At 53.1% G+C, this 24,587-nt stretch overlaps 2 protein-coding genes across 2 annotated transcripts; one reads left to right on the forward strand and one right to left on the reverse strand.

Annotated features, from left to right (window-relative positions):
- The first annotated feature begins 1,633 nt into the window (after positions 1–1,633).
- MKS1 (MKS transition zone complex subunit 1) lies at positions 1,634–14,010 on the forward strand. The gene is made up of 18 exons (XM_002929401.4): positions 1,634–1,760; positions 2,161–2,270; positions 3,502–3,572; positions 4,229–4,384; positions 5,670–5,767; positions 5,943–6,071; positions 6,341–6,445; positions 7,101–7,209; positions 7,744–7,800; positions 9,090–9,132; positions 9,404–9,469; positions 10,927–10,997; positions 11,328–11,397; positions 11,497–11,604; positions 12,292–12,425; positions 12,950–13,032; positions 13,119–13,216; positions 13,318–14,010. The coding sequence occupies exons 1-18, from the start codon at positions 1,681–1,683 to the stop codon at positions 13,407–13,409; spliced, it is 1,680 nt and encodes a 559-aa protein (XP_002929447.1). The 5' UTR covers positions 1,634–1,680; the 3' UTR covers positions 13,410–14,010.
- Positions 14,005–24,298, reverse strand: EPX (eosinophil peroxidase). The gene is made up of 13 exons (XM_002929408.4): positions 24,116–24,298; positions 23,913–24,006; positions 23,509–23,684; positions 23,219–23,336; positions 22,969–23,098; positions 21,965–22,171; positions 20,140–20,458; positions 19,324–19,484; positions 18,682–18,937; positions 18,073–18,243; positions 15,658–15,895; positions 14,865–15,077; positions 14,005–14,611 (listed from the first exon to the last, which is right to left on the reverse strand). The coding sequence occupies exons 1-12, from the start codon at positions 24,240–24,242 to the stop codon at positions 14,876–14,878; spliced, it is 2,199 nt and encodes a 732-aa protein (XP_002929454.1). The 5' UTR covers positions 24,243–24,298; the 3' UTR covers positions 14,005–14,611; positions 14,865–14,875.
- Positions 24,299–24,587: the final 289 nt, after the last annotated feature.

Consider the following 24,587-nt stretch of genomic DNA (forward strand, 5'->3'; position numbering starts at 1 on the left):
TACATTATGAACTCCTTCCAAAATCAGATAAAAGCCATGAACTTGTTCCAGAAAATGCACCCCACAAAATTCTAGGGAAAGAGTTCATAGACCCTTTGAACCTCACTCATGGACCCCTGTTTTAAGAATCCTGATATACAGATACCAGTAAACAAAGAGAAAAGATAAAAGTCTAGTTTATCAGTATAAAAATAATTCAGTTATGGCTACTTGCATAATTTATATTTCCATACAATGTGGTACAGTACCTATTTTGCTTGTAATTGTGTCAGAGTGACACTGCTATAAGTTTGATTTGGCTATAAACTAAACTCTCGAAGCATGCTCCACCTCTGTCATTTGTTATTCATGTGGTAGAGTGTTGTCTATTCACAACTTCAAAAGGAAAAATTAGGCCATTTCTTAAGAGCTAGTATTCTGAAGCCTCCACAGTTCCATCTGTTGAAATAATTATTTCCCATGTTGAAGACTGTGTGCTCTTATGGACTAAAGAGCTCAGTGGTAGGTGAGAGGCTGCAAGGCAGAGAGGAAGGTATTGAGGCTTCAAAAGACAGACCTGGGCTGGAATCCCCCCTCCTTCACGACACTTACCAGAGTTCAACTTTAGTAAGCCCTTTAAGCCCTGGTCTTCCTTGACTTCATCTATTGAATGGGAATAACAATGCCTATTTAAGGGGTTTCTACAAGGATTAGGGACATTGCAAACAGAGCGCCCAGGCTGTATTAGATACTAAATAAATGGCACTATTATTATGGTGAGTCCTTGGTGCTACATAACAGCAGCTATCCTGCCCAGGACTCCCAATGCCATATAATCAAACTGGCATGAGATTACTGAGTTCAGGGGACAACTGCTTACTCTCTTGGGGGAGTGGCAAATGTCAAAGGCTGACAACTGTTGACATACCCCAAGGTGCCAGGGAGCCAGACTCCAGGTTGCGATGTGCCTTGCTTTGATAGTCCAATGAAGCGTGACTTCTGAATAGCACTTTGTTGGCTTTTCAGGAGGCCAGTAGAGTATCTTAAGATGGCTTAAAAATCCGGAACTAACGCACGCGGGGAAAAAAACAGTTCAATAACAAATTTTTCTTCTTTCCTGTTAGCTTCCTTGTTTCTTCTTTCTCCAGCTCAGTGGAGGACTAATAACTCTTCTGACACTTTTTTTTTTCTTCCAAGAATATATTTTCATGTCTGAGTAAGCGCCAACGCCTTCCCTGACTCCTTTGGGAAGAATGGGTGCATTCTGAGTCATGTCCACCGATTTTCATGGCAAAGTTTCTGAGCATTCAGTGGAAGGCAGTGTGGCGTCGTGAGAAAAGTCGAATTCAGGACTCAGGTCACCTGGGTGTCTGGTCCCCATCACCATTTCTGAATCTACATGAAAGGGGCCGATGGCGCTGCCTTGGTTTCCCATTTGTAAAGTGCATCAAGTCCCATCTTGGGTGTGAGCAAGCTTTGTCGCACACGCGGTAAGCGGTGCCACCGCAGTACCCCAATCCGACCGCGCTTAGGTGCTCCGCCAGGGCCGGGCCCGCTTCGGGCGCGCGGCTGCGTCGCGGTGCCGGGAACCGTAGGCTGCGCGCGCAGCACCTCGGCCTTCTCCCAAACCCCGCGTCCCTGTTGCCAGGGGAACTGGGGGCGGCGCGCTTTCCGGCGCTGTCGCGGCGAGTCGCAGCTGTCATGGCGGAGACGGTCTGGAGCACTGACACCGGGGAGGCTGTGTATCGCTCCCGGGACCCCGTGCGCAACTTGCGCCTCCGGTAGTCGCATCGTCCCAGGGCCCTGTGCTTTTATGCTCTCAGATAATTCGAGCCTGAACTTTACTTCTTGTTTGCTGAGTCCCCACTTGTGCTTTCAATCCTGATCTCTGCCTCCTGGTCTCCCCGCGTCTCTCTCACTACCCTCAACACTCTCCACTCATGGCTTCTAGACTTACCCAAGCCCTTTCAAGTCTCTGCCCTTCTCAAATTCCTCAGAGCTTTGTACCCAATACACTCATCCGCACTCTTCCTTTTAAGACCCCCGGCCGCGCTCACGTGCACCCAACACACTTAGGTAGCCCCACCCTCTTCTTGCTTTTGTTCCCCCATTTTTGCTCTGTGTTCATCTTCTGGTTGTGTGTCTTGTAATGAGTATTCCGGGCTTCTCTTTTCCTGACAGAGTCCACCTGCAAAGAATCACATCCAGCAACTTCCTCCGGTACCAGCCTGCTGCCCAGCCTGGGAAGGACCTAATAGACTTGGCCACTTTTAGGCCTCACCCAACTGCCAGTGGGTGTATGGTGGTGATGCGGCCCCTTGGGGACCTGGGGAAGGGCCTGGGGCGGTAGTTGCCTTTTAAGACAGAGTAGCCCCAGATCTGTAGTCTGAGAAAAGGAATAGAGAGGTTGGGTTCCTTGCCTCGGGTCACATGGCTGGTAAATGTTGAAGCAAGGCTTTGATCCCAAGCAATTTTATTTAATTAATTAAGTAATTACTTTATTTGATCCCAAGCAATTTTAAGTACTCCATTATGTTGTGTTAAGAAAATTAAGTAAGACATGATTCTTGTCATCAAGAGCTGGTCGGAACTGTGGTCATATGTAGTAAAATAGCAAAATACTATACTTTAGATATGTTAAAAATCTGCCTGGCAACCTAAATACTGGTTGTGGCATTTTTTCTAAGAGAAAATATGCTCCAAACTCTTAATATATATGTATACTATATACATATATGTGTGTGTGTGTGTGTCTATACTATACTGTATGTATACTTTAAAAAATATATATGTATTTATGCACACTACTTAAAACACTTTTAAAATTGGGGTCTGCTTGAAAAAGGTACATATTAACATCAGGTGTGCTTTTGCAGTTTCCTTGTCTCAGAAGCCAGAAGAATGAGAAAGAGAGGCCAGTGTGTTTGTATTAAATTGCTAGCCTCTCTGTGTTTGTTGTATCTGTTCAAATATATTTCCAGGCACGAGTGTGGGCTGGTGGGTTATGAAGCACGTGTCTCAAAAAGGCATACTAAACCAAGAGTGTATTTGATTTGATTCTTTAAGTAATAATTTATTTGCCTTTCTTCTTCTCTTCTGGTACTTGGTCTTCTAAGGTTACAGTGCTTGTGGTTCTAGATGTATGGCTTCAGGAACAGTAAAGACAAGAATGCCAGGATTTCTTTCTAGCAAATGTGGACAGTTGGGATTGAGGAAGAGCTATCCAGCCTATATTCTGAATTTGACTCCTGACACTGAATTAGATTAAGTAATTCCTGGGAGCCACGACTTCCTTTTATTCAAGTTAGAGTAGTAACTGAGACTTCTTGGGTCCTAATCCTGGCTTCTACATATATCCACAGCCTCTCTAACCTTTGTTTAGAGTGCGTGCTTAATAAATCCCCAAACTCCAGCTGGTTTTGTGGCAAATATTAGAGCAGGGACTTGGGTTATAACCAATCACAGAGCAAGAGGTGGTGCTGATTTGAATCAAATATTTGACTCACTCTGTGGTCTTTGGAGGTGGACACCGCTCAGAGGAAGAGGAAGAGGAAGAGGTCGTGATTGGGTGGCAGGAGAAGCTCTTTAGCCAGGTGAGCCCGTGCCACTTCTCCACTCAGTTTCCCTCCACCTGCTCCATCTCCACCTGGCTGGTAGCAGGGAAGGATTCCTGATACATAGCGCCTGATTTCCAGGAACTTACAGCAGTTTATACTTTCCCCTGTTGTGTTTTTGTTTTTTTTAAGATTTTATCCATTTATTTGAGAGGGGAGAAAGAGAGAGAGGGAGAGAACATGAATGGGGGGAGTGGCAGAGGGAGAGGGAGAAGCAGACTCTCTGCTGAGCAGGAGCCTGACGGGGGCTCGATCCCAGGACCCCAAGATCATGACCTGAGCCAAAGGCAGACGCTTAACTGACTGAGCCACCCAGGTGCCCCCTCTCCCTATTGTGTTTAAAGGGCAGTATAACATAGTGACTGACACTGCCCAGTTTTATGATCCTGGGTAAAACACTTTTCACTTCTGGGTGAAATATGCCATCTGTAACACCAGAGTTAGATGAGACCCTCACTCTGGTTCCATTTAGCTCTAACATTCTTTGGATCCCCTGCCCTCAGTTCAGAGAAGTGGAACTTGGCTTCGGAAACATGCCAGATTGCATCGGCTCTGTAGAACTGATTCGATGAAACAGTTACAGGAACAAAAGTTTGACATATTCTTAGTAGATCTCTGTGTCCTTGTGACCTCAGTTTGAAGTAGATCTGTACCGAAATGAAGCCGCCTGTCAGAGCCCTTTGGATCATCAGTACCGTCAAGAGATCCTAAAGCTGGAGGATTCTGGTGGCAGGAAGAACCGACGAATTTTTACCTACACTGACTCTGATAGATACACCAATGTGGAGGAGGTATTGTGTTTTTCTGGGGTCCCGTAGCTTCCTTCTTTCCCTCCCCTAGCTTTCTGGCCTCACTGGGTTCTGTGTGTTAAACCAGATGCCTGTTCAGACAGACAGCCTGTCTAGGAACTGCCTTGTGCTGCTGGCCCGCAGGCTGGAGTAGAGTGGGCACAGTCTTCAGGTGGTGTGGCTGCTGCTCCTTCTCCCCCTGCTGGAAGGCCTGGGGGAGAGGGCAGTGTCTCTCACAGTAGGCAGGCTAGAGACCGGGAGAAGCAGCCCCAGGCTTGACTTCCTCCATGTGTCATGGGATGAGATGGGTGGGTGGAGTCTCGAACCATCTAGATAAACTCATCAGGGCATGCAGCCACAACTCTGAGTGGATGGGTTTGATGGGTTTGAAGAGCGATTCAGTACAGCTGTGGGGAGTGGCTTAGTCTCAGTTCGCCTGTGCTCACATACCCTTCCACTGGCCTCAGTCCCTGTATGACACGTTCATTCTTCTCAGGGAGATTTTAATTGGGAATAGAGCCTGTATTTTCTGATTTTTGTCTGTGGACTTGGCAGTCTGCAAGGAGCAGGTATTATGAGTGTTTTTGAAAGATTGGTGCTTATGTTTAGGAAAGCTCTGGGTTGATAGCATATGCAGTTTGGGTTTTCTGTTTTAGAAAAGTAAATGAAATTAGTTAGCGCTGAATTACCCACGGGAGGACTTTTCATGGGCTACTTTGTATCCCATTTGGCATCTTCCAAGTACCAGGTAACATCAGCATCTACCAGGCACACTCACCCAACTTTTTGTTGGTATTTACTCAGAGATTACAGACTCATTTTATTTTTTTAGAAAGATTTATTTATTTGAGAGAGAAAGCACGTGTGTGGAGCGGGGGGCAGAGGGAGAGAGAGAATCTCCAGCAGACTCCGGCGCTGAGCGTGGAGCCTGACGAGGGGCTCAGTCCCAGGACCCCAAGATCATGACCTGAGGTGAAACCAAGAGTCAGATGCTCGACCGACTCTGCCACCCAGGCGCACCTGCAGGCTCATTTTAATGTTAGCATAAATAAACTCATTTCTGAAGGACGATATGCTGCTAAAATCTTGGAACAAACCAAGGCATGGCAGGAATCTTCCCTAGCTTCTTTGTGCCGCTGTCCCCTCCCCTGACATGTATAACTGTGAGGTGGCTGTACCTATTAGATTCAGGTCCCAGATGAAGTTTCAGGAGGAAGACTTGCCTTCAGTACCTCATCCCATGTGGCCCTGACCAGATGGGTCACACAGGGCTGCTCTCTTTTCCTAGCACTGTCAGAAAATGACCACTGCAGCCCGGGAGGTGCCATCATTCTTGGTCGAACGAATGGCCAATGTCAGGCGGCGACGGCAGGACAGGCGAGGGATGTGAGTGCAAATGAGTAGGGGGTTGGGGGGGCCTTTGTCGTCCTTCCAGGCCAGTATCTGGGTATGTCCGCCACCTTGAGCTTCCTGTTCTGCAGGAGGCCTCCCCCAGGTGTGCTCCCCCAGGTGCCTCCTATGGGCTCTTCACGGGGTGCCACCTTCCTGTGGTGTCTTCCAGGGAAGGCGGCATCCTCAAGTCACGAATTGTCACCTGGGAACCCTCAGAAGAGTTTGTCAGGAACAACCATGTCATCAACACCCCTCTTCAGACAATGTACATCATGGCAGACCTGGGGCCCTATGGGAAGTGAGTGAGGCCCTCGCTGCCCAGCTCAGGTCCTCCTCCTCTTCTCTCGCCACCCATCACCTACCCTGTTACAGTCCCCCTGGGAAATGCGGGAGGGAGGGACTCTTTCTTCTTTTTCTTCTTAGTCATACTTGGAAGAAGGTATTTGACTATGACAATTCTCACTACAGCCTCTGTCCTCTCCCCTGACATGGGCTGACTACCTCTTCATCTCTTTGGTTAGTGGGACCAGTGGTCCTGAGCCTGGGTGTTGATTTTCGGGTTTCTAGGCTTGGCTATAAGAAGTATGAACATGTCCTCTGTACTCTGAAAGTGGACAGCAATGGTGTGATCACAGTAAAACCTGACTTCACCGGCCTCAAAGGACCCTACAGGTGAGGAGAGGAAGAAAGGGGGAGGGGGACTGGCATTCCTTCCTTTGGCTTCACTTCTTGCCCCGAGTTGAGGAGATTCTGAGAAGGTCCTTCATCTGCCCTGGTTTCTAAATTCCCAGCCAATGGTTCATATTCTGCTTTATAAGAGACCCTTAGGATCCTGGGGACCCTATTCTCAGAAAGTTCACAGCTATACCAATTTGAAAGGGCTAACTTCAGTGGTGTAGTTAAGGGAAAATAATTCTCTGCGCTGCTGCCTGTAGGGACCACGGGGAGATGAGCTCAGCCAGACCTCTTCCTCTGGCCTGACTATTCCTACCTCCGTGTCTTACAGTAAGAGAACTTATAAATTAGAAATGACCTAAGCCTACCTATCTGTTTTTCAGGCGAGAGAACGGGGTGCCAGGAATGTTGTGCGTTAGGGTTTCCCTGTGACTTTGAGGCAGAAGTGGGCCCCAAACCTATGCTCTGTGTCCACTCTGATGCCCTTTCTGCTTTTCCACTGTGTTTCCCTCACACGCGCATCGTTCTGGCCACTTTCGTCCTCGTTTGCTTCAAGTGAGGTGTATGGCCAATGATGGCTCGTCCTTGGGCTACATCTGGAGACCCATGTCTTCTCATCAGAGTTGGTCTTTCTGTGGCCTTGACCTTACAGAATTGAGACCGAGGGGGAGAAGCAGGAGCTGTGGAAGTTCACGGTGCACAACGTGTCCTCCCTCGCACAGCCAGAGGAGGAGGAGCGGGAACAGCGTGTGTTCAAGGATGTAAGAGCGGCTCCCTTCCAGGCGCAGGGAGGAGCCTGGGTGCCTGGGGGTGAGACCGTGTCTGAGCTTCATGTCCACAGTTGCCGGGTCTTTCTTACTGGCCCTCCCCTGCCATGGGAAGCATTGCTGACATATCAGACCTGAGCTTTTGATCACGCCATAGCATCATGATAAGAACAATGACCATTGATTTGAGCATTTACCCTGCTCTGTGAGGTCCGTCATGTACTTTATCTCATCACTTTGAGGTGGATACTTTTATTATTATCATTTCATAAATGAGGAAACTGAGATTGAAAAGCTAAGAAGTCTGCCCAAGGTCCTGGGGCTTCTAAGTGCAAGAGACGGGCCTGGGTCCCAGACCAGAGACTCCAGAGCCTCTGTGCTTTACTTTAAAATGCCAGTGGCTTGGATGCTTCGGCCTCCAGCTCTCTGTGGCCTTTCCCATTGCAGCACCCTTTCTCCCTCCCATTCCGAACTGACTCTGGTTGGCTGGGCTTGCATCTTGAGTTTGCATATGGTTTGTCTCCTCAGCTTTATGGCCGACACAAGGAGTATCTCAGCAGCCTTGTGGGCACGGACTTTGAGATGGTGAGTGGCTTGGCTTCCTGCAGCACCACGAGCCGGGTTTAGCCAGAGCATCCGGACTGTGGCTGAGTCGTAGCGCCTCTCGTAAAGGACGTCTTGTTTATGCCAGAAGGAAACCAGAGACTAGCATATGGAGCATAGTTCTTGTTATGTGTTTCAAAGTATAGCAGCGGTGCCTGGGTGGTTCAGTCAGTTAAGCCGCCGACTCTTGATTTCAGCTCAGGTTGTGATCTCAGGGTCATAAGATCAAGCCCCGTGTTGGGCTCTATGCTCAGCGTGGAGTCTGCTTGAGATTCTCTCCCTCTACGCTTCCCCCACGGCCTCTTTGCTCGTGTATGCACTCTCTCTCTCTTTAAAAAGAATAATAATATTAAATATAGTATATTTACAGAGAACTGTTAATGAAAAAGAAAACACCAGTGAAAAAGGTCTAAAAGGGTGCACACATGCCATGGGTGGCTTTCTCTGGGGTGGGGATGGGGTTGGGAAGGTAGATGGGTGTTGGGTGGTGAGAGGGATGTGTCAGGGATGTTCACTTTTTATTCCCTAAACTTGTTGGTTTCCAATTTTTATCAGTAGTGAATTCACATATTACTTTATGATTAATTAAAAAAATTAATATTAATTGATGAACAATGTCTTCCTCACTCTTCATGTGGTTATTTTTCGTAAGTGCCCCATAGAGAGGGAAGGGACATCATTTCTGTTTGTCAAATAGTTTCTCTCTTAAGCAAACAAAACAAAAGTTTCTGTCAGTTATTCTGTGGTCCCGTTCTTTGTCTTCCCTTATTCCAGCAGTTCCAGTCCACAATCAGGAGACAAGCAGAGGATTACCCAGCAGTTTCCCTCTCTCCCTCCCTAAAAAAATTCACTACTTTTCTATTGCAGCAGCAGCAGATGTGCAGCGTTAAAAAGTTAGATGAGCAAACACAAATAATTAAAGAGCAAACTCCCTAGTTCCTTGACCTCAGGCACCTAAAGGGAGCAGGGCCCCCAGCGTCCCTCTGGATGGTAATGGGCAGCCGTGCTGGCTTCCCTTAGCTATGCTTGTAAACTCTCTGTGCTTCATTGCCCTCCTCATCCTTTAAATTAACGTCCTTTTTTTTGCTGTGACAAACTTTAGAAATGAAGGAAACAGTTCAGTGAAGCGGCAGGGTGGGGGGCGGGGAGGAAGCGCAACCGGGGCGCACCCACGTCTGGCCGCTGGTGTCAGGTCTTCCGGGAACTGGTGGGTGGTCTGGAGGACGAGTGCTGACTGAGTCCTGATCCTGTCCCTCTTCTCTCTACCTTAGACTGTCCCAGGCGCCCTCCGGCTCTTTGTAAACGGAGAGGTAGGTAAGTGCCTTGCCAGAGAGAGAGCCCTCGATGCTGGGACAAGTGCCCTGACAGAGCTGCAAGGTCTTCCCCGCCCCCCCCTCCCCCGCTGGAGGCACTGGGTTGTCTGTCCTACTCTGGAAACTCAGTCATGAGTCTTTCCTGGAAGTACAGGGAGTTCCTGGCCCTCAAGGGACTTGCTTCCCGAAGTGTGTCGGCCCTTCAGGATGGGGTTGGGTGCTAAGGGTGATAGGAGAGTAAACTGAAATAACTAAGTTTCTTGTTTTCTTAGTTTCAGCGCAAGGCTATGAGTACGACAATCTCTACGTCCACTTCTTTGTGGAATTGCCAACCACTAGTAAGTGATATTCCTAAGTCTTTTATACCCATTCTGACAGTTTTCTAGAACCATTCAGTCAGGCTTCCCCACTTCTTTCAAAGAAATTGTGACTGCCCTTTCCAAGGTCATAGATCACTTTCAGGTTGTCAAGTCCTGTGGTGGCATCTCTGCATTCACCCTACGTGACCTCTCAGAAGCATGTGGCACAGCTCACGTTTCCTCACTGGAACTCTCCTCTTGGCTTCTGGCTCCACGCTCCTCTTTTCACTTAACTGGTGGCTCATCAGTCCCCTTGGCTGTTTGCTCATCTGTTGGTCTCAGAGCTTTCGAGTGTCCAAGTCTGGGGCCTGGGCCTTCTGTTACTCCCTCTCTACAGTCTTTCTAGATGGTCCCATCAATCCCATGGCTTGAATACTATGGATATGTCTGAGAGCCCTAGATTTCTCTCTAGGCTTGGCCTTTCCTCTGAACTTCAGGCTCATATCCAGTTGTCTCTTTGTCATTCCTGCGTCACATGACCCAAAGAACTCTTGATTCTCCCTCCCGCGTCACACCTGCTCTCATGGTCTTCCCAAAGGGACTTGCCAATGTCATTTACTTAGTGGCTGCTGCCAAAAACCTAGGAGACACCCTTGATTCCTCACTTCCTCTAGCTCCCTATAGCCAGTCATTCCGTCAGCAGTTCCTGTCGGCTCTGTCTTCCAAAGATGTCCTGAACGGCTCCTCTCTTGAACACCCTAGACCAGGCCACCTCCATCTCCTGCCCGGGTCCATGGATTAACTTTGTAACCTACCCCTTTGCTTCCTTTGCAGTTCATTTGCCAAAGACCCCATAGCCAAATGGAACCTTTGAAAATGTAAATTAATTGTATCTCTCTTGAGTTTTAAACCCCAACAGCTTCCCCCACCCCCCACTTAAGAGTAAAATCCCAGCTCCGAAGCCAGAGCAAGCTGGCCTCTGCCTATCTCTCCCTTCCAGCATTCCAGTCATACTTTTGTTCTTGAACACGCCAAGTTCATTTCCACCTTAGGGCCTTTTGGGGATCATTTCCTCTGTCTGAAACCCTTTCTGTCATATCTTTGCACGACTGGTTCTTCCGAGTTCAGGTATCAGCCCGTGTCCCCTCTGAGAGGTCCTCCCTCGGCTCCTCACCTCACTCACCACGCCTCCCTCTGATCTTCAAGAGCCTGCTTTATTCTTGGTATAGCATCTGTCACTACCTGATAGCTTCTTGGTTGGTTGGTTTTTAGTGTGTCCCCTGCCAGCTGGCATGTTAGCGCCTTGAGAGACAGGGATCTCTTCTGTTTGCTCACCAAGATATCCTCAGTGACCGGTCATAGCATGTAGGAGACAGTAAATGTTAAGCGAATGATGGAGTGTGTGAATGAATGAATGGGTGAAGGAACTTTGTCTTTTTCTCAACCACTTGACTTCCTCCCAGGTCATCTTACTATATATGGTCTCTGGCTTTCAGATTGGTCAAGCCCAGCGTTCCAGCAGCTCTCAGGAATAACACAGACCTGTGCCACCAAATCCCTGGGAATGGTACGGAAAACAGGAGGGGTATCTGGAGGGGAGCCGGGGCTCTGAAGATGACCAGGCCGCCAGCCTGGGGAACACTCAGAGTTGGGTCTGGCCCTTCTCTGCGAGCTCTGCAGGGCGGCCTGGTGCAGGGCTTCCCCCTCTGTCTTTCTGAGGATGGTAGCAGCTTGTAGGTGGGCTCCCCATCTCCTCTCAGCCTCTTATTTCCCCCGTGAGGGGATAGTTTTTCTTTTTCCCTTGTGAAGGTGTCACTGGCTGCAGGGAGAACAGATTCTCAGTGAGGCCTTGCCTACCCCATGACCCTGAGTGTGAAATAACACTTCTCCTTTTTAGGATAAGGTGGCTTACTTCTCCTACCCATTCACATTTGAGGCCTCCTTCCTCCATGAAGATGAATCTGCTGGTGAGTAGCCCAGTAGGTCCCGGCCCCGGGCACTGCGCTCGTGGCGCCCTCTCTTGGGGAAGGTGTCCTGTGACCCGGCTGCTTCTCTCGCTTCCTCAGATGCCCTCCCGGAGTGGCCTGTGCTCTACTGTGAGGTGCTCTCGCTGGACTTCTGGCAGAGGTGCCGTGTGGAAGGCTACGGCGCCGTGGTGCTGCCCGCCACCCCAGGTGACGTCTCGTCCTTGCCGTCCACGTGGCCCACATGCCCTAGCTGCTGGGAGCGAGACTAACGCTCCTAAAACATTCAGCCTCCCCCAGGGAGGAAGGGGGATCACTAGGAATTAGAAGCATTTAACTTGCCGGGTTCCTTCCCCTCGTGAGGCCTTCTCCCCGCTCCCCAGAGACGGCTGAGTGGAGTCGCACCCAGCTCTGGAGCCAAGCACCCGAGTGGCTGTGGCGTCTGCTCCTAGCTCCCCTGTGTAGACTCGCGGCCTGGAGGGAGAAGCTCAGGCGGGGTGGGCTCTTGGCACCTGTGTGTTGAATGGATCGGCATTTCTGAAATAAGAGCCGCCGTCTCCTGCTGGGTGCCGGCACTGTGCTAAGTGCTTCTCGGTAGTTCTGCCAGCCACTCCGCAGGCGCTACCGTTGCCATGTTACTAGTGAGGGGAATGCGGCTCAGAGGGGTTAAGAAGCTTGTCCCAGGTACACAGGTAATAACTGGCAGAGCTGAGATGTGAATTTCTAGCTGACTGATTTTCAGACAGGTGCCCCAGACCGCCAGGATCCCCTCACCAGAGGTGGGTCATCCCTAGACAAGGTGTTTCAGTGGTGGCTAGGCCTGTGTCATTGTTGGGAGTCCGGTGAGAGACCGCGTGCCCTTCCTGGCTGAGGCCCCGCGCTCCTCTTCCGGCCCAGGCTCGCACACCCTGACAGTCCCCACGTGGAGGCCCACAGAGCTTGGCACGGTGGCCGAGCTGAGGAGGTTTTTCATTGGCGGCTCTCTGGAACTGGAGGACCTCTCCTACGTGCGGATACCAGGAACCTTCAAGGTGCCTTTTGTCTCTGGGCAGACTTCTTGCTGGGAGTTTAGGTTCCTATCTCTTCTGGAGAAGGTGGGATCAGGGTTAAGGCCCCTTAGTTGCTTCATTATTACTTAGCCCCTTCCTTCCTGTGGCTTCAGCTGGAGGTCATGGCCGCATCTTGAACCAGGTACAAACACCTACACTGCTATCCTAGGAGATCTCGGGAAATGAGGGTACTTAGAAATTGCCCTGGTCCTGTCAGAGTTACTGGCCCCTCCTTCCAGCCCATCACTGAGGCTGCAGTCATCAAAGGCGGGGAGGATTAGCAGGCCGCTTGTCAGACTGCTTACTCTCAACCGAGGTTGGGGCGTCCCCTGATTGACAGCTGGGAGCCCCATGTTAGCCTTGAGGTGATGGAGTCTAGGTGCTAGAAGGAGGTTCCCCCAGCAGATCTGTTCTCCGAGAATGGGAGGAAGAATGGGGGTGAGGTCCGTGTGGTGCTGGGGTCTAGAACCCACAGAAGCCTGACGCTGTCTTAACTGCAACCTCAGGGGGAGCGTCTGAGCCGCTTTGGGTTCCGCACTGAGACCACAGGCAGCGTCACCTTCCGCTTGCACTGTCTGCAGCAGTCCAGGTGAGTGACCCCGGGCCCCCACCTTGGGGAGCCTTACCCCTGAGGGCTGGACGGCAGCTGTGGCCACATGCTGGGCTTCTGTGCAGGGCCTTCATGGAGTCAAGTTTCCTCCGGAAAAAGATGCGGAGCGTGCTGGACCGTCTGGAAGGGTTCAGCCAGCAGAGTTCCGTTCACAATGTGCTGGGTAGGTTTCCCTCCTCCCCGCAGACGGCCACCCCGCATCAGCATGAGCCCCGCTCCTGCCCACACCACGGCGGCTGACCACTGCGTTTGCTCCCCTCGCAGAGGCCTTCCGTCGCGCCCGGCGCCGCATGCAGGAGGCCCGAGAAAGCCTTCCCCAGGACCTGGTGAGCTCCTCGGGGACCATGGTTTCCTAGCTCCCAGCGACCCTGGCCCTCCATGCAAGAGGACAAGACGGATGATTCTGAGGCTGGCGCCGTCCTGCCTCTTCATCTTTCTCCCCGGTGACCCCGCCTGCCTGCCGAGAACCAGAAGAGCTGAGAAAGTCCCGGGCCGGCCCTCTGCCTGGTCTTCGGCAAGGCCTCCCCCTGCCGCGTAGCAATAACCCTGGAGACCCTGCAGTCCCCGTCTGCACAGCTCAGTTACTGAAAGTGGCTGTCACGACAGGGCAGGCTTGTTGGGTTAGCCCGGGGTGGGGTGACCCCACCATTAGTTCTGTCCTCAACACAGCGTCTTTTCTGGCCTGTGTCACTGTCTCGAGAGCAGAGAGCTGCAGGGGCCTCCTGCTTCACAGCCTGCGTTACAAATGGAGGCTCAAGAAAGGAAGAGGAGAGAGAGCTTGAGTTCCTGGCCCGGGAGCCTCAGCCTCCTCTTTCCAGGGTAGCCTCGTCCTGCCACTTGGGGCCTGTTATGTTTGAGACATGAGTACATGAAGGCTGAAGGCAGTGCCCAGTCCTTTCTGCTAGCTGGGTAGTATCTTGTATTGTGTTTTTTGTACATAAAAACTTTTTGTACTGACTGACGAGTCGGCTGTTTGTCTTCTCAGGTTCCCGGCATGGCCAGGGCTTTCTCCTGAACCTTCCCCTTTCCCACTCCAGAGTGTCTCGAGTCAGCCGGCTAGAGAGGCTTAGGGGTTAGTGTCAGGGGGGCCCTGGCAGTGCTCATCTTCAATATCTGGAGCAAAGCACGGGGCTGAGGTTACGCCCTCCCCAGCCGAACTCAGAAACCAGCTCTTGCCCTCAGCGGTCTTTTATTGGTACAAGCGGAGCCCGCTGCCCGGCCTGCGTGCTCCAGCGGATGGTGGGGCGGCTGGGGCCGGGGGTGGGGACAGGCTGGGGAATAGAAAAAAGAGGCCAGAGACCATCCAGCTGACTCTTCTTGCCTGGGCCTCAAGACCTCCTTGCACCCAGAGCCGATGCCTGACCTAAGACGTAGGAGGCTCCCAAGCGGGGAGGGTTCACTGCTGCCGGGAGCCCCGGCTGTCACTCCCAGCCACAGAAGCAGCCATGAGCCAGAGCCAGCGAAAGCGGCCGCAGGGGTGGTTGCTCCGGGGAGAAGGCAGCCTCGTGGTCTTCGCCAGATGCTCCCGTGTCTGAGGCCTGAGGCTTGGGATGGGCTCCTGTGGAAGCAGCGCACATGGGCAAGTGAGGAACTTGCTGGGTGTCCAGACACGGAGCCGTGTGAGGTGCTGACGCCTAAGCTGCGTGGTTGGACACCTGATAGCCCTGCAGAGTCCTAGGCCTTGGATTAGCTGGGAACCAGTGGGAAGACTACCCTGCCTCTAGTGGTGAATTTGGCTGTCTCTGCTTCGAGGTCTAAAAGGACGCAGCCGTCTGGTCTGGGAAGGATGTTGGAGGAGGGCCTAGGCTTACCTGTAGAGGCCTCATCTGCGTCGCCAGGCTGAGAGGTTCAACCTGGGGATGCGGGTACAGCTCACAAAGCCCTGCGGGTAAGTGTTGGCCCTGAAGATGTCCCTCGAAACGATGGTGATGCCGGTATTGTCACACACAATTCGAGACAAGGAAATCTGGCGCAGGGCCTTGCGTTGTCTCTTGGTGAAAACACCCCTTTTTTCCCACCAGAACCTACCGAGACACGTGGAGAGATACAGGTGAAGGTGAGGGAGGAATGAACACAATGAGCACCTGTTGTATGCCAGGTACTTCACATTATTTCATTCAGTTCTCCAGAATTCCTGCAAAATAGTATTATTCCCTATTTATAAACGAAGAAGCAGGTTCAGCGCTCAAGGAAATTGCTTGGTATTAAGTGCACAGTAATTTAAGTGTCTAGGGCTGGATTTGAACCTGGGTAAATGCCAAATCCAAATAAGGAGTCGGGTCTTAGGCCATAAGCTTTATTGGGAAGAAACCAGATTTAGCCCTTTCCGCCCATGTTTTCTGGGACCCACTAGCTGAACAGTGGGGCTGACAAGTCTGTTTTGTGGGTTAAAGGTGCCTGTAGCCCAGGCACCATCCGCCTTGCCTGGCCCGTGGTCTCTCTCACTCTGACCAAGCTCTCCACAGAGGAGCGTCCTGGTCTCAGACCCTGCGAACTTAGAAGAAACGATCTAAAAAGGGCACTTTCCCCCTTGCTGAGTCTTGACATGCTAGCGCTTTTCTGCCCTGCCTCTGGGGCCGGTCTTTTTAGGGGAGGGTCCCTTACCTGTCACCATTCCGGGCTCTCCTGAACTGGTTTTCAAAAAGACAAGCCAGAAGAGGCCCCACTCGGGCCCCTGGTAAAAGAGGCTCTGCGATGGCCCCAATCCAGATGTCAATGTTGTCAGGTGTCCCATACAGATTCAGGAACTTCCTTGCCAGACCTGGGTTTTGCAGCACCCGGCTAAGCTGTGCCAGATTCCGGGGCTGGGAGAGGCCACAGAAGCGCCTCCAGGCATTGTACCCTGTAGAGAAAGGGGGCAGAGGCGGTTCAGCCTTACCCTGCTGATTTCCCTTAGCTTCTGCTGCTCCAGTTTCTCCCGAGAGAGCTCTGTGGTCAGGAAATGTCAGTCAGAACAAGATCCCTGCTGACGGAAAAGGTCAAACCTTCCAAAGATCAAGCCACTGCCTTCTAGTTTTCAAAGCGCGTAGACAAACCATGCTTTGTGCTCACCAAACTGAGGAGTGTGTCCTGCTATAACCCCCGGTACCACAAGTATATTATTATTGGCCTCAAGTGCATCAATGAGGTACAAATAAGACAGATCCAGAACATAAAAGACTTCCTCAGGTTTAGAGAAGGAAGGAATGAACCAATACATAGGTGAACAAACCAAGGAATGAAGAGTGTGGTCAAAGTTTATTCAGAAGAGGACCACATGCTGCATGATTCCATTTATGTGAAAGGTCCAGAATAGGCAACTATGTAGAGATAATCAGTGATTGTCAAGGGCTGGGGTGGGGACAGGGAGTGACTGTTATTGTAAGGTTTCTTTTGAGAGTGATGAAAATGTTCTGACATTAGCAATGGTGATCAGTGGACCAAAGGCCTTAACAGACCCCTCCCCCACCAAAAAGTGATCAATGCACAACTCTAAATATACGGAAGTCATCGAATCGTATACTTCATATGGGTGAATTTTATGATATGCTAATTATATCCCAATAAAGCTGTTTGAATTTTTTTTTCATCTACTCCGAAACTCCTAAAGGCCAGCCTTCTGATTTCTCTGCTAGTAGGATCCTGCACCAGGCCCAAGCCAGAAGGTGGGGCAGGGACCATCAAGATAGGAGTTAGATTTGCCCTGACCTTGAAGAATCACCTGCCCAATATTGTCCATTGAACAACAACTCACCATCTTCCAGCTGAGCAAAGGAAGTGATGTAATGCTTTACCTCACTAAGCACTGGTGTGCGAGAGTCTCTCAGGGTCCTCACAGCACCTGCGTGAGGCACTTTGTAGTCTCCGTCGTATCGATGGATACTTGCTGAGCTTGAGCAACTGTGACTTTGTTAAGGTCACTCCACCAGTAAGTGGATTTCAGACAAGCTCTTCCAATCCCAAATTCGGTGTTGGACTTTGGAAGGGATTGGAGGACACTGTCAGAGCTAGTATCCGGATAATATTTCTGGGACAGCTTGGAGGAAAAATTATAGGGGGGGGGTGGCACAGAAACGCACTATGCGGCAGCTGGGTGGCTGGCAATCTCAGTTGTCCAGCAGGGGGCGCCCAAGTGAAAGGAGGAAAGAAACAGGCTCTTGGGCCGCGCTGTGGTGGGGATTATCCCCCGCCCCCCCTCCCCATTCTACACAGCCGCAGAGGAGCCGAGGCAGACGAGGCTTCAGGTTGTATTTAGACAGGAAAGGAGGGGAGAGGGAGAGGGGAGCAAGGCCGTGACCAAAGCCTTCCCCTAACATTATGGCTTGCACAGGGGGAAGAAAGGAGAAATTCGGAACTTGATTCAAAATTTACTACTCCCTAGTTATGTGGCCTTGAGAGAATGACTAGATGTCTCTGAGCTTATTTCCGCATCTATAAAAACAGCTGTAATAGTTGCTTCTCAAGGTCCCTGGCAGAACAAAATGATTAATAGCTGTGAAAATTCCTGGCAAAGTGGCTACATTTTCTTCTTCCTTGGGATACATTTTTCTTCTTTCCTGGGATTTTGGTGTGCCCTCAGGAAACAGCCCAGGCCGTCACCGGTTCACTCCACCTGTTCCCGCCTCTTGGGCTCTTTGCCTTTCTGCACTTAGAGCTAGGAGCCAGTTCCTATGTCCCTGGAATTGAGTCTTCCTCCTTGAAACTCGCCAGGGTAGTGGGGACTGGAGCAGTTCTTCCCTGCCCTTTGAACCTACTGTTTTCTCCCCCTGGAAAGCTCTAATCTGCTTTGTCCACTCCTGTGTCCAGGTCCTGGCCGTGCTGGGAACCTACAGCTAGAGGCCCTACAGTGGCGGGCGAAGACGTGGCAGGATGGCCAAAGGGTGGTCCCAGGGAGGCTTGACTGCATCGAGCTCAGCCTCGCATGCTTCTGAACCACAGCACACGGGGTAGACGTTTCCAGCCAGAAAGGCTGCACCAAGGGTCTTCTCTGAAAGCTGCCCCCGCCCCCCGCCAGCAGCACCCCCAGGCCAGGCCCCTCACCTGGGAGGCCGTGGTCCCGGCTGCGCTGCATGTTGAGAGCTGCCAGATCCAGCCCGATCCTTCTCACTTGCTGGAACAGCCGGTCCCGCAGCTCGTCCACTAGCATGGAGTCCTGACGGTTCAGCTTGGCAGGGGTGGCCATGAGGCCTCGGAGGATGGGGTCGATGCCACCTGGTGGCGGGGAATGTGAGCAGCACAGGTTGGATCAGCCTCTGGGGAGCCCCTGGGTCATCACGGGACGCCAAGCTAGCTCAGCACTGGACAAGCCAGTGGCTTATATCCTGTCATGTTTGTATCAGGAAGCGAAGGCCTGGGTAGACTTGAGGGGAGCCAGGGCTGGCAAGGAAAGCAGTCACCCCCGCTTCTTAAAGAAGGAGCAGAAGGCAACCTCCTGCTAGGCCCACAAGCCCATAGTCTGACCTGAGGCTCCTCCCTTGAGAAATCCTCTGATCCCTGAGGGGATGGGAGGTGCAGGCCTGAGGGTCTTGGTGCACCTGCTTGCAGTGCCCCAGGGAGATGATCAGCAGTGGCCTCAGTGGCGGCGGCCCGGCCTCCTGCCATTAAGCTTGGCCCCACTCCCATTCCCATCCGCTTTTAAAACCTGGTCACCTTCAAGCACGACTCGCCAGCTGGCAAAGAAGCTGGTGCTAAGCGGGACACGTGAGTTGGGTGCTGAGGCCCGGTACTGGCTGTCCAAGCGGAACATGAAGGGCTGGAGCATGGTGTGGCCAAAGCGGAAGGCCAGGGTGAAGACGTTGGCCACACGAGGGTCCACGTTGGAGCAATACCCCCTGTAGGGCCCCAGGGTTCTCCTGGCCCGGGCCTCGCCCAGAACCAGGGGCAGAAAGTCTCGGTAGGTGATGATCTACAAGGGAAGGCAGGAGGAACGTTACCTTAGCGGCCACCCACCCCCTTCCCTTGCCTTTGGACAAAACCTTTGCTTTCTGAAGGGCTGCTCAGAATACCAATTCTTTATTGCCATCGTGTCAAATGTGGAAATATACATTTCGCTGTTGGCTGATGAAGATCCCAAAGCCCAGAGAACGGGGTGACAAGGAGAGTGTCACACAGTGAGTTAGTGGCAGAGTTTGGGATATAGGCCAGATCTCAGGTACACTCTCCATCACCCCAATCTAGCTGAGTTGAGGCATAGCCCCAAAGAACGTATTAAGGAAAATGGGAGCCACTTTCTCAAATGGTGTCTCATGCTGGATTGTCTTCTAGGGACTGCTGGGGCCCAGGGCTCTTTACCTGGACCATGGCCCCCACGATCTTCCGGGCCTCCTGGTACAGCTTGTCTCCAGTCCACTGGGGATTGAGACGCTTCAGCTCCGTAGCCAGCCGGTTGTGCTCCCGCATAAAGAGGGTATGCATAGCCGCCAGTTTGGGGGTTTCTGATGATCGGGAATCACCTTGAAAACCGCGAGTTCAGAGTCACCACAGCCCTTCCCAGAGAAACGACTTTCTGCTAAGGTAGACAGCTCTGGGGACTAGAACGAGGTGGCAGCACTTGGGGCCCCGGGCCGAGCTCCGGGCCCTCACCGGACCTCCATCTCCTCAGCTGTGCTATGAGGCTCCTCACTGACTGCCACCCTCCACCCCCGCACAGTGGGTCAGGAGCGGGAGGCAGCGGGGTCTCAGATCCCTGAGTTACTGAAACAGGGTCAGGCAAGGTGGGAAAGCACAGGGCGGCTAGTCTTGGGCCTAACGATTCTATCCTACAAGTGACCAGGTCCACAGCTGGCAGAGGGACCCAGATGACTCTAGGAACCTTGACTTTGGGACTGCGAGCCCACCTGTCCCGTGAACTGCAGCCAGTTCTCCACCAGGAGCTAGCCTTTCCCCAGCTGTGGATTGGGATCCGGCTGCTCATCCCCACGGAGCCCAGGGGAAAGAGAGAGGATCGGGCAGAGCCTGTTCCTGGAGCCGGCGCTTCTCCTGCAGGCCCGGCAGGAAAGCAAACTCCTGAAGGGGGGCCCTACACACGGTCACTTGCTGGCTTTGAATGAAACCCTCTTGCACCAGATCTTATTTAATCTATGGTTCAGTCGACCACGGGGGGCTGACCTGCCAGGAAGCAGGGGATACGCGCTGTTCGGTTGGTGAGGAGGCAGGGGTCGTCACGCAGGGTGTCGAAGGGCAACAGGGCCCGGCCGTTGTCGCTGAAGCGGGTGTTGACGGCCAGCAGCCCCAGGAAGTTGGTCCGGTTGCGGAGCCGCAGGGCGAGGGAGACCTCGCTGCCGTACACCATGCTGGCATCCACAAAGGAGGTGAGCGCATTGAGCTGGTTTCGGACTTTGTTCCTGTTCTGGGGGCACGCGGGTGCCGAGCGGAAGAAGGGGATGCAGTCACGCTGGTTCCTGATGCGGGGGTCATTGGGCGGGATCTGAGGGGGAAGCGGAGCCAGTGATGTGGGGCCCCTCAAGAGCAAGCTCCCTCCTCTGATCATTCCAAACCTTGCTTGAAACTCCCCTTCTCTAGGAAGCCCTCCTCCATGCACCCAGACTCCTGGGCTCACCAGGTCAATCTGAGCCTCCTTAGCACTTTCTTTTTTTTTAAGATTTTATTTTATTTATTTATTTGATATAGAGAGAGAGACAGCCAGCAAGAGAGGGAACACAAGCAGGGGGAGTGGGAGAGAAAGAAGCAGGCAGCAGGCTGCCAGCGTAGGAGCCTGATGTGGGGCTTGATCCCAGAACGCCGGGATCATGCCCTGAGCCGAAGGCAGATGCTTAACGACTGAGCCACCCAGGCGCCCCCTTAGCACTTTGTATCATAGAGTCATGGAAGGATCCTCATTTTACAGATGCAGAAACTGAGGCTCAGAGACAGGAAGTGACACCTCGCTAGCAGGAGAGGAAGGATTAAGACCTAATTCTCCTGACATTTGGGCCTGTGCTCCTGTCATTCCATCGAATTCTACAGGCATTTCCTAAACGCCGTTCTATGCCGGGTGCCCTGGTGACCAACAAAGGTCAACAAAACCCAGCACAGCTTGCAGGAAGCTGGCACTCAGTGCAAACGGGTACACACATAGAGACTGTAACTCTAAACTGAGATGCTATTTGCTATGCTTGATTTAAAAGCCAGAAGCAAAAGGTGCTCTAGGAAAATATGGGATGATCCCCCCGAGGAGGTGTCCCTGCCCCGGAGCTTGAGGAGTGGGGAAGTCTGCACGAGGAAGGGGCCAGCCACGAGCCCTTCACGTGTCATGATCCACAAATGTCACCCTACCTGTTAGGGGTGAATGAATGGGGAGGGTATGCCCACGCATCCCCCCACCCTTGCCCCAGATAGGCTGTGCTCCCTGGAGTCCGTCTTTCCTTCCCTCATGTTCCACACCATGCTTGCCTTTCAGCCTGAAGGATAGCGCCCTGCTCACAACACCGTCCCAGGAGCTGGTGAGAGCTGCAGGGCCCTTGGACCTCTTCAGGAAGGAGAGAAGGGCAAGAGCTAAGAGTCCCTAAAGGCTCTCAAAAGCAGCAGCCCAGAGGCTTCCCCTGTCACGATCAGACCCCTGGGTCAAGGCTAGTCTCCACTGCGTCCTCCTCCGTGAAGTCTGCACTAAACCTGCTGGCAGACTGCCCCGCCCCCACCCCACCCTNAGTCCCTAAAGGCTCTCAAAAGCAGCAGCCCAGAGGCTTCCCCTGTCACGATCAGACCCCTGGGTCAAGGCTGGTCTCCACTGCGTCCTCCTCCGTGAAGTCTGCACTAAACCTGCTGGCAGACTGCCCCGCAAGCATGCACAGAACTAGGGGTCTGTACAGGGCCGGGCCCCTCACCTTTGTCTGATACCCCAGCATCACAGACAGCTCCTTAAGGAGGGTGCTTTAGTCTTACAGACCCCCACCCCCAGCTCCTGGCCTGGGGCCCTGAGGGCTGGCTGGGGTACCTTGATGGGGAAGCAGGGGGGCAGCTGGGCGCAGGTCTTCTCGCAGTCCACGCCCGCAGTGAAGGCCACTCTGGCTGGGGACTCAGGGGAGAAGTCCAAGTCGTGGTCAATGAACTGGCCCCACTGCATGAACATAAGGGCCCTGCCCCGGTCGGAGGTCAGCCTCTCGTTGGGGAAGCGCACAATCTGGTTCGAGACCGCTCGGACCTGGTGGGGAGAGAGGTCAGCGTGGGGCATCCCCGGCCAGCTCGGCAGATTGCCCCCGCTGGCGTGAACACGGTCTCTCCTCCTCTCCTGCCCTCCGCTCCCCAGCCCTACTTTGTCCCACCCCCTGCTGGCTGTCATGCCTACAAGGATGGCCTCTGGTGCGGCTCCTGAGGATTCCAGGAGTAGAGAAGGGGAGAGGCCAGGCTGGCTGAGACCCCACCAGCTGTTCCAGAGAGGTAAATAGATCGAATCTACAGATCGGTTTATAGACTAATGGGTACCTAGATGACAGAAGTGACCGAGAGATGCACGAACCAGTTGGTGGGGGCTGGATAATAAATACAGAGGGAATTGGAGAGAGAGATGGAAGAAGAATTGATAAATAGATATCGGTAGAAGAGTAGGTGCTTGTCATACTGACGTATGATTAGAAAATTGATAGCTGATCAATGTGAAATCATTTAGATCAATAGACATAGGTAGAATAAGACATACACTCTTTACATTTAGCTAGATACTTCGGTACTGATTCTTTGAGAAAAAGCAATACTATAATGGCTAGCATTCCTAGATCCCATCCTATGTAGGTGTTTATACTAAGGACCTTATAATTCACACACCAGCAATAGGAGGTGGGTTTTACTGCCATTTTACAGATGAGGAAACTGAGACTCGGCTGTGCGACTTGCTCAGAGTCACCTCACCGGCCAGTGGCAGAGCCTGGGTGCCCACTGGCTCTGGGCCGTGCTCTTGCTCCCCGTGTTTCGAAGCACCCTCCAGACTCAGCCGCTACTCACAAGAGGGAGGAGGAAACCATTGCGCCTCCTGTTGGGCGTCCAGCCGAAGGGGAGTGACAGCCTGTCCTCGTACTCAGCTGGCAGCCAGCGGGCCAGGGCCTGGTTGGAGGCCCCCAGCCAGGGTCTTCTCCTGCAGCAGTCAGCAGGAGCTCGGGTCAGGAGGAGTTCCGGGTCCAGAGACCACCCAGGGTGGGGGGAGGGGTGGGGGGAGGGAGGCGCCCTCGGGTCAGGTTCTGCCCCGGGCACCCACCTGTTGTTGCATCTCCCGGTGATGGTTCGATACTTGTCGCTGCACTTCTCCTCCTGGTCCTGGACAGCACAGCCACTGGCCTGGGACAGCAGCCGCAGCTGGGGTTCTGTCAGCACATCTGGGGGTGGGACAGGTGGGCAGGGTCCTGGGTCCAGGGTCCTGGCTCCTTCCTGAGCGGGGCCGCTCCGTACCTCGCATCCCTCGACCCTCTTCCCTCCCAACAGCCCAGGCTGTCTGCCCTGCCTTCCCAGGTCAGAGCAGGCCCTGGGGCTTGGGGGGGAGCCCGGTACCAGTGACGTTGAAGGAGCTGGAGCCCTGGGGTTGCAGCTTCCCCTCCAGCAGCTCCAAGGCCACATGCATGTAATCAGCCGCCCGAACCGCTGTCCTGGTGGCTGCTAGCGGCTGTTTGAAGTAGGACAGGAGGTCCATGGGGCTGGCCAGGCCACTGCGGAGGCGCTCCTTGATGCTGCAAGAGGGGAGCAAGGGCTGGAGAAGGGAAGCAGAGCCCCTCAGCAGAGCCCCCCAGCAGTGCCCCAGCCCGGTGGTGGACGGTCAGGGCAATGTGAACCGACAGGGTGGGTGGAAGAGAGGATCTCTACCAACACGGTGCTGCCCCAAGGTGCCCAGGGGCAGGGTGATGGCTGACATGACCGTGGCTGGAGCCCACCCACCTCATTGACCCTTCCAGACCCACCTCCGCTGAGTCTGATTGTAGGCGGCATCCACCAGCAACTTGGCCTCCGTTATGCAGTCCCGAAGGACCGAGGTCTCCACTGCCGCAGGGGGTGCTGTTCAGAGGGAAGGGGACTCAGGGTCCAGGGGAGCCACGGGCTCCCCCCAGACCCAAATCCCTCCCCCTCCATTGCTCTCCTCCTTGGCTGCCCAAAGGTATATTACCGGGGCCAGTGCCCTCACAGGCTGGGGCCAGGATGAGCGTGGCGAGGACCCCTGCCAGGGCCAGGAACAGCTTCATCTCCGCAGTGAGGCCCCCGACCACAGCGGGGCAAGGGATCGACACCCACATGCTGCACACAGGTGGGTCCCCTGCGCCCTTCTCACCTGGAGGTGCCCAAGCTGGCCTCTCACCTCCTCTTTTCTGGAAGTAGCTGGGAAGGGACTTTTATATCCTGTCCGAGGGTGAGGGAGGGGAAGTCCAGCCTCCTGAGGTGGGGCCCTGGAACTTCCCTCTCATTTTCAGGGGAGTCATGAGACTGAAGCACCCCCCCACCCTCTTGGCTACTGAGTTCACGGGTGTATTTCCCCCCAGGATCAGGGCAGTGCCTGGAACACAGATATTGCTCGCTGAGTATTTGCTGGAAGATCGAGGAGCAGTGTGCCTCAGAAGGAGACTGGGCCTGGGCCTGCCTCT

This window comes from Ailuropoda melanoleuca, chromosome 13, assembly GCF_002007445.2.
Source record: "Ailuropoda melanoleuca isolate Jingjing chromosome 13, ASM200744v2, whole genome shotgun sequence".
NCBI classification, from domain to species: Eukaryota; Metazoa; Chordata; class Mammalia; order Carnivora; family Ursidae; genus Ailuropoda; species Ailuropoda melanoleuca.

Bases quoted from the DNA above. Each gene is read 5' to 3' on its own strand.
- MKS1 (XM_002929401.4), top strand. From the start codon at position 1,681: ATGGCGGAGACGGTCTGGAGCACTGACACCGGGGAGGCTGTGTATCGC. The intron at 9,133-9,403 runs GTAAGTGCCTTG...TTGTTTTCTTAG, and splicing joins CTTTGTAAACGGAGAGGTAG to TTTCAGCGCAAGGCTATGAG. The intron at 13,033-13,118 runs GTGAGTGACCCC...GCTTCTGTGCAG, and splicing joins CACTGTCTGCAGCAGTCCAG to GGCCTTCATGGAGTCAAGTT.
- EPX (XM_002929408.4), bottom strand. From the start codon at position 24,242: ATGTGGGTGTCGATCCCTTGCCCCGCTGTGGTCGGGGGCCTCACTGCG. The intron at 23,337-23,508 runs GTACCGGGCTCC...TCCCACCCCCAG, and splicing joins CAGCTCCTTCAACGTCACTG to ATGTGCTGACAGAACCCCAG. The intron at 23,099-23,218 runs GTGGGTGCCCGG...TGACTGCTGCAG, and splicing joins ACCGGGAGATGCAACAACAG to GAGAAGACCCTGGCTGGGGG.